The sequence below is a fragment of the Malaclemys terrapin genome, chromosome 4 (genome assembly GCF_027887155.1).
Source record: "Malaclemys terrapin pileata isolate rMalTer1 chromosome 4, rMalTer1.hap1, whole genome shotgun sequence".
In the NCBI taxonomy this organism is placed as follows: Eukaryota; Metazoa; Chordata; order Testudines; family Emydidae; genus Malaclemys; species Malaclemys terrapin.
The window spans coordinates 68,929,091-68,937,745 of NC_071508.1; the positions used below are offsets into that span (position 1 = coordinate 68,929,091).

Here is an 8,655-nt window from a genome sequence, read left to right on the forward strand (position 1 = left end):
TATCACAAGGAACTGGGTCCACGTGTGCCACAGCATGCGTTTGACCCAACCTTCCAGAAAATGTCAGCCCCTTTTTTAAAAACCAGAGAAATTAGCAGCAGTTGGTCTATAGTGAGGCAAAATGCCCCCGATGTATATGTAAAGAAAGGAGTAAATCATCTCAATGGAACATAATGACTGTAAAAACTATGTGTTCTCAGATCCGCCTGGGCTGCTCTTCTAGACACTCAAGTTCTGCTGGGAAATACCGCGTTTGGGGGTGGGAGTTGGGAAGAATTCATTATTTATTGTTTGCAACGTTCTATTCGATTGTTTTATTTGCTACTGTTCCACTTGCCTGAAAGTAACACCTTGAGAGCAGCCAGGCATACAGCATGGTCTCGCCCTATCCGTAGGGAAATGCTATGGTAAGAAAAGAAGTAAATGCAAAAAAACAGAGCAGGATATGGTACCGACAGACTAAGCCTCCCCACTGTGACTTGGAGTAGTGCATAAACTGTGCCAGCTTCCAAGTGCAGGTGTTTTGGAACTGGGCTTCATTTGATCTTAGTTAGTTCCTTCGTAGGTCTTGCTGGGGTTCTCTTTCTTCCTTCCTTCTGCAAAACGTTAACACTAATTTTAAAAATCGCAGAGTTCTTAAACTGATACCGAAGATCTTCTGAATCACCATATACTCTTACAAGCGATAGGTTGTTGGAGCCTTGGAATAGCGTTGGGGAAACTTGTCAGCATCATATAATTTCGATGGCCAGTTCCGTCCTCTCTAATAAATAACTGTTTGATTTGAATCAAGGGAGAGGTTTAACAGACTTTCTTTCTTCCCTAATGTGATATAAATCGCAGATGCACTTTTATTGAATGGTTAAAGCATCGACATGGAGATAATCAACACAAAACACCCGGACAAAAACCATCGAGAGAAATAAAGCTGGTTAATAAGATTTTTGAGAAAGCTTTGTGTTAAAAAGTAAAAAGAGAAAACAGCTGAAGGTGACAGTTAGTTCATGGTTAATAGGATAAAGGCTGCATGGCTGAGGCTGCACACTTCTGCTTGCAAAGGTTCCGCAACACCAAAGAACTGAATAGGGTGCTTTTAAAACATTTAACACATCTGTTATATTATTTAACAGAGAAATCAGGTAAAACCACTTTTCAATAGCCTCTTTCATCGACCTACCCCAACGAAAATTAACTACAATTTCATATATTTCCATATTTGCCATTAAAAGGGCTAACAGAAAATCACTTTTTAAACTATTCCCTTAAAATAGTACTTGTTCCCAGAGAAAAGTAGTGGGCTCTCTGTTTTGGGGGACATAATTAAATATACTTTCAAAGACTCAGATAAAAAAAGCCATTGAATATGCTTTTGGGGGGATCTGAGAAGGATTCAAGCTATATTTTTAAAACTGCTGTTTACAAAAAAATGGCACTTACTCAAAGAATACTTAGGTTAGTAATATGGATCAAGACGTTGGAATGTTTCACTCGCCTTCACTTTCAAAAAATGTTTATTTCTACCATTTTAAAAAATAGATTAGATAAACCCTAACAGCCGACTTAAAATGTCAATTGTTTGTTGTGTTACTAAAAAGAGTTGTATAGGTCTTTTCTATTTTTAATATTCATATTTCCTCATAGTTCCTTATGCACTAAAATAACTATTATATTTAAGTTTATGTGCAAACCTGTTGTTTGAACACATAAAATTACTTATTTGCTATCCAATCATCGGCATAGTAACAAAACCAGATATAATCATTCAGATCGGTTTATATTATTCCAATGTTTGTAGGCTTGATTTTTTGGATAGAAAAGATTGTCTTTCATACGTACAGTATACTTTCAAATTTCACTGCATACGATAGCACGGAAGACATTTTCAGAAAACAATCAGATCCAATATCAGGATCTTTTCATCAGCAGAGTTTAATTTTATGTTCACTAATTTGTATCTTCCATTATTCAAAAATGGTGCTTTTTTGACAGCCCGTAGATAGATAAGTTTGTATGAATATTTATTGATTTATTTCCTAAACTCGGCAGGGGAGCAGCAAATAAATTTAGTGCTTTCTTTAAATAATTCTTTTTCTATGAGGCAAGATGTCATTTGAAACTTTTAAATAGGCATTTAATTAGCTTGTGTGTGTTGCTTCTGAACAAAACCCTGCTGGGAGCCTTTGGAGAAATGTATTCCAAAGAGGCGGTCAATATGCAAAATTGATGACTACACTTTCTTTGTTGCAAGGCCATTGTGCATTGCTTGTTTATGAAGTCTAATCCAATCATAAATTGCACCCCTGGACCAATCAGAAAGCCCAGAGCTCTCGATGAATGAAGCTCAAGTGGAGAACTTTGTTGAACCCCTTTGTTCGAGCTGTCACTTTTGAAAGAGCTTTAGCAGGGCTGACCACTATAAAACCCATCATCCAGGAGGAAGGGCAAAGAGAACCCTGCCAGACTTACTAGTTGGATCTTTACTAAAGAGGTTTGCAAAGCAGAAAAAAATACCAAGCCAGGTTCCTTGGACCCTGAAAAGTATTTGCTCAGCCTCTGCGATGATGTTCCCAAGTCTCATAGCTCCTCCGGCTGTGTACCCGAATCTCCTGCGGCCAACTCCTACTTTAACTTTGCCTCAGTCTCTGCAGTCAGCCTTTTCTAGCCATTCTAGCTTCTTGGTGGAAGATTTGATCAGGATCAGCAGGCCTGCCAGTTACCTGCCTCGGAACGGCCCTCCGCCTAGCATGTCCCCTCCAGCCTCCGGGACCAGCACAGCCAGGACAGACACTGTGACATCAGAGCTCGTCAGCTGCAACACCTCTAGCGCTAGGAGGGTCTGTTCCCCGCAGACTTCAGTCTCATCCAATAACGATTCCACTTTCCTGAAGTTTGGGGTCAACGCCATCCTCTCGTCCACTCCTAGAGCTGGTAAGCGACCAACTTTTAGCGCCTCAATTTAGTGTTTCAGGAGGACTAGCAGGAGCTTATTCCTGTGCAGTGTTTTCCAATCGGAAAACCATTAAGTACGTTAAGGGGGAGCGGGGGGTTCTTCCTATACATCACTGCCAATGTTGAAGAAATGATCATCATCTGAATGGTTGAGGAAGGGGCGGGGGGGGGGAGGGAGGGAGAGACCTGCAATCGAGAATCAGAGACCTTCTGCAGAGCATTGGTTGAAGAGTAATGGGAGGCCCTGGCTCTCCGTTCGTTCTGCCGCATTGCCTCTTGAATCTTTGCAGAAATGATGAGGGTCCCTCTAAATTTCGGAGAGCAGAGCGGTTTGTTTGTTTGTCGGTTCTGATAAACGATGCCAAAGTGACTAATCTCTGCCTCGTTAGTATCAGTTCCCTGGCAAAAAGAAAACAAAACACTCCCAGGAAGGGGATTATTTTTTAAACTAGAACCAGGCAGATTAATTTGATCCGTCTGCATCTGCTTTAGGGAAGAAATGTTGTATTGAGCTGCTACTTTATCATCTCCACTGCTCTCTTCCTGCTACTGGTGGAATCCAATGAACGGTAAATATCTTTTTTTTATTTGCTTTTATTTTTGCCAGAAACCTCCCCTGCGTTGCTTCCGAGTGTCCCTCCAAAGACATTCTCCTTTCCATACTTTGAAGGATCCTTCCAGCCTTTTATCAGATCTTCTTATTTCCCAGGTAGGTCTCAAGACCCCTCAGCCTTCCCTCTCCTGACTCCTATATTTCATCGCTCTCCTCCACTCCCACCCCCCTTAATTGTTCGGGGCATATCCCAGTCATATTTCTCCGTCCACCCTTGGGGGTTATGCTCTAGTTCAGAGGTTGGACGGAGAACAACATTCAAGAATCAGTCGCGCCAATTTGATGCCCTATTTAGCACAAGCAGTGACTGCTTGACATTTCGTACCAATTCCCCCCTGATCTACAAATTAGCCGGAATTGTCATGGTCCAAATTTGAGGCGGTTCCCTTCTCACAGAGAAGCTGCTGGCATCCTCTTCATGGCTGCGGTTTTCCCACAGAGTCAGTGCACTCTGCCGGTGATCCCCAACAAAAGTTTCAGCACCATGACCAATTTGGTCAGCTCCCTCTGGGCAGCCACACACAGACCTAGCGCTGACTTTACCATGCTGCTGATAGACATTTACCAGCCATGGGCTAATTTCCCATTAAGGGTCATTCAGTGTTCCAGTATTTTCACAAGACCACATGGAGCGTTCCCTTGTTTGGGAATTCGGTGTGGCAAAAAAGCCACATACATACCCCAAATCCCTGTCCATTAGAAAATTTACAAATACGGTCTGGGCAGGTAAACAAAACAAATCAAGACTACGATGAAAAGTCCATTAACCTTTTCATTGTCTACTTTGTGTCTTCAGTGTCATATTATTATTAAGTATTATCCCCTTCTCCCAATAATAGTTACATTGAAATGCAAATCTTATCCCCTTACAACCTGAGAGTATATTAATCATTTCGTTCTTGGGTCTTCATATATTTATCTATATTAATTAATGGCTATTAAAATGTCATAAAATTTACACCGATTAAGAAAGATAAAAATCAAGAAGGCTCAGGGTATTGAGATCTGAGTCCTATAGTGTCAGGATTTGGGGCAACAATTAAAAAAAATCTAATTAGACAAACAAGCTATTAATATTTTTTTAAAAAAAGAGGAAGAAAATAATCCAAGCTCTTCCATTCATGCTCCTGATAATGGAATTTGCTTCTTTTCTCCAGCATGTGAATGGCCTAACAAAAACAACTTGAGCTTTATAAATAGCTTTTCATGTCCATTTAATGAAAATGATTTGGGGAAAGAGAAGACTGTGTCATCAGTATTCTCCCAAGGAGCTTGGCATGCAGTTGTGTTTAGTTTGAAAGTGTAAATCTCTTTTGTTCCAATAATATATGGCTTTAGCTGCTTGTCCTCAGTCTTTTTCTGTTAGTTCATTACTACACAATTACCATTCACGCTTCATTAGAATCTCTGTCTCTCTTTGGGATTTTTTTTTAAGGCGAAACTGTGCCCTTTTTATCATACCAATACCATTGGGAACCAGTCAATGTGCTAATTAGCTGTTACTTTTCATGTCTTCGGATTGAATTCTTCAAGTTTTGTAAGGGGGGAGGGAAGATTAATATAAAAAAGATGAATACTGATTGATCAAAACTGCATCTAAAGAGGACTTTTTTGTTCAAACCAGAAAAGTCCCTCATTTTCATCTCAAGAATAATAAAGTGTCTGAAATGATAAAAGCTTCTGAAAAAATCAAATACTTTGGAGAGAGAAAAAAGCTTTTTTATTATACCTCTATTTCAGTTGGTACGCCTCGCTTTGCCTTTTCAAGCTGCAAACCTTTGAAACACATAACAAAACAGCCCACTATTGATACATTTTACACGTTTCAGTTGATGTATCTAATCCTAGTTATCACTTGTTGAAAGGGACAGTTATTTAAGCGTAAAGTTCCTTTCATTGCTTCAGGTTTATAGGTGCTGGTCCATTCAGTGGGATGTGTGTACAGAGTGAAAGAAGGGTGGGGGGGGGGAGATGGCGAGAGAGAGTGAAAAAGACAGAAAGAAGGATGAAAAAGAGAAGAAAGAAAAAGCTGGAGAAAGTGCCAAGAAGTTAAAGGAAAGAAGGGGAGAGAAGCGGAGAAGCAGAAAGCGGGGGGGAAAGCCTGTTTGCAGTTTCTTGGCTAGCTCAGCTTAGTCTCTTTCCCCAGCGTCCTCCTCTGTGGTGCCGATCCCCGGCACTTTCTCCTGGCCCCTGGCTGCTAGAGGGAAGCCCCGCAGAGGGATGCTTCGCAGGGCAGTCTTCTCGGACGTGCAACGCAAAGCTCTGGAGAAAATGTTTCAGAAGCAGAAGTACATCAGCAAACCAGACAGGAAAAAGCTGGCAGCCAAACTGGGGCTCAAAGACTCGCAGGTAACTAACAACCCCCGCGTGTGTGTGCATGGGGGGGGGGGATGGCATTCATCCTGGGCGGGCTGGCATGGGAGCCCGAGGACCAGCCATGGGATCAGCATTACGCCATCCAAGGGGAGGGCCTTTCGCAGGCCACTGGCGGGGATGTTCGTCACTGGGCCATTGGGGCCAATCCTGCCAGCTGCTGGGCGTCACCTTAAGGGCACTTAGCACACTGCCCATCAGGATAAACAGCGTGTCCTTATGTACTCAGCAAAATGCTGGTAGAGCCCCCAGAGACACACACGGGGGAGAAGAGATGTGGATTCCCTGGGTGGGGAGTTACAGCGTGTACACAACGAGGGATCGCCTCGCTTGCTGGGATGGGGTTTCCCTATCCTTCCTCCCCTTCTCACATGTCACCGCTTCGCTACCTTTATCCTCTCACGCCTGGTGCACACCGATGGAGCCTGGACAAGAGCTTTACCCCAAAGATCTTACAATTTAGGATCCGATCTTGCCAGCTCCCGGGCGCTCTTCGCTCCCACAGACCTCAGTAGGGCTGGCTGGGACCCAGTGCCCTGCGGGGTGGTAACGCTCCCCGCCTCCAGCCTGCGCTCGGGCTAGCGCTGGACAGGGGAGAAGAGATCAAGGGCCAGGGCGAATGCAGTAACCTCTCGGGCTGGAGTGAGAGGAGGCGGCGACCTGGCAGGTGGAGCAGGGAGATCCGAAGGCTGTTCCAGATTGGGGGGGGGGGGGAGGGCGGTTCAAAGACCAGCAGAGAGCCCAGAGTGGGAGAAAGGGAGAGCACGCCAGGCATCGCTGTCAGGAGCCAGTAGAGCAGGGCTGCCCATCTACAGTCTGCTAGTGCCTACTGCGCGCTGGGCACCGACCACACCCTCCCCTGCCTGCCCCGGGGGAGCTGACATGAATTGAGAGTCTATCAGACTCCCTCTGGGCCGAGGCAAGCTTTCAGCAGCGGCGCATTGTGGCGGTGGTAGTGGCAGCCAGGGGGGCTGTAAGACACACGTGCCCAGCCGCGTACACTACAATTCTGTGTAACCGGAGACCGGGGCTTTGTGAATCCCTTTCTATCTAGGTGAAGATCTGGTTCCAGAACAGAAGGATGAAGTGGAGGAACTCCAAAGAGAGAGAGCTTCTCTCCTCCGGGGGCTGCAGGGAACAAACCTTACCCACCAAGTTCAACCCTCACCCAGACCTCAGCGACGTAGGCAAGAAATGTTCAGAGGAGGAGGAGGAAGAGGAGGAAGTGTCCCCTCTGTGCCCAGCCAGCCCTCGGCACACCCTGACCTACCACCAGTCTCCAGAGCACCTGCACTTGAGGGACAGACTGGACTCCCAGATGCCCCCCTCTCCATCCCACTCCAGCAGCCCCAGCAAACCTTCAGACTTCTCAGACTCGGAGGAAGAGGATGATGAGGGGGAAGAGGAAGAGGAGGAGATCACAGTCTCTTAGATCTCCTGCCTGCCCCCACCACAACAGGGGACTTTGCAAAGATGTAAATTAATAAATAGAAGTATAGAAGTACTATAAAATTGAAGAGGTGGTGTCCCTCCTGAATGTCTACATGGTTCTCACATGCAAGTTATTTATGGCATAGCCGGGTCTGCCTACACTTATATTCCTTTCCTTGTCTATTTGCTTTGCTTATGAGGCCTTGTATACATAGCATCCATTAGCCTCTCTCTTTGTATCTATGTTTAGCAACCAAACTTGTAGGATAGCTGCATTTTCCCCATGCAAGCCACAGACAAGATAATTGGAACACCCTGCTTTGGAAGGCATGCTTGGTATATAGCAAGGGGGAAGTAATTAAATGGAGTGGAGACTGTGGTTTGGAGACAAAATCATGGTAAATGCTGTAATCCTTTTATTAGATTTCAAGAGAACTCCCCGCTATTATTAAGTTATGGAAATGATGAAAGTTGTATGGTCTGATCCTGGAACCCTTGTTTACATGAGTAGTCCTTATACATGTGAGTAATCCCTGTGGAACTATTCATGGACCAGACCCTGCTCCTCTTAATCACATCCAGTAGCACCATACTCCATGTATGTCAGTAGGACACATTTGGAGTATGTTGTTACTTAATTGGGAGAACATAGACCCTCAGAAGTAAGGACTAAATGGCATGAACAAGGGTTTCAAAACTGGGATCTATGTGTTTATATTTTAATTGGTGCAGCAATGATATATATGAAGCACTCTCTAAACCACTTTTTGTCCACACATCTGTGATCAATTTCTACATTGCTTCTAGTAGAGGTTTAATGTGGATGGAGGATAATGGATATGCCTCTTCGATTTTTGACTGAACTTTGCTGTCTTTGCACAGCTTTTATGAACTGTACACTATTTTGTACACTTACGCTGTATGGATGTTTTATACCAAGGTTACTGTGAATGAGTATAAAGATGGACTGATAAGATTTCTCTCTTGTTTTTTAATGGTTTTTAAACTAAAAAAAGTAGCTGTTTAACTGTGTAACTTATAAAAAACACTTTTATTTTGTATTTTATGTGTACAGATTTTAAATATGTATATATAATAAAGGGAATGAATGCCAAATAAAAAGTAGATTTCTGTGGTTGGTCATGTCAGTCTGTTTACAGGCTGCTGTAGGTTGTGTCTGGGAACAAAGGAATGTATGAACAACAACAGGAGAATATCAGGACCAGAGATTATATAACACCCATATCAGCACTTTAATTTAAAACTGCTACATTTCAATTGTGTTACTA

General features: G+C 43.6%; 1 protein-coding gene across 1 annotated transcript; it reads left to right on the forward strand.

Moving 5' to 3' along the window:
* The first annotated feature begins 2,421 nt into the window (after positions 1–2,421).
* Positions 2,422–8,376, forward strand: DBX1 (developing brain homeobox 1). Its single transcript, XM_054027435.1, has 4 exons — positions 2,422–2,928; positions 3,557–3,658; positions 5,709–5,911; positions 6,990–8,376. The coding sequence occupies exons 1-4, from the start codon at positions 2,559–2,561 to the stop codon at positions 7,365–7,367; spliced, it is 1,053 nt and encodes a 350-aa protein (XP_053883410.1). The 5' UTR covers positions 2,422–2,558; the 3' UTR covers positions 7,368–8,376.
* The last annotated feature ends 279 nt before the right edge of the window (positions 8,377–8,655 follow it).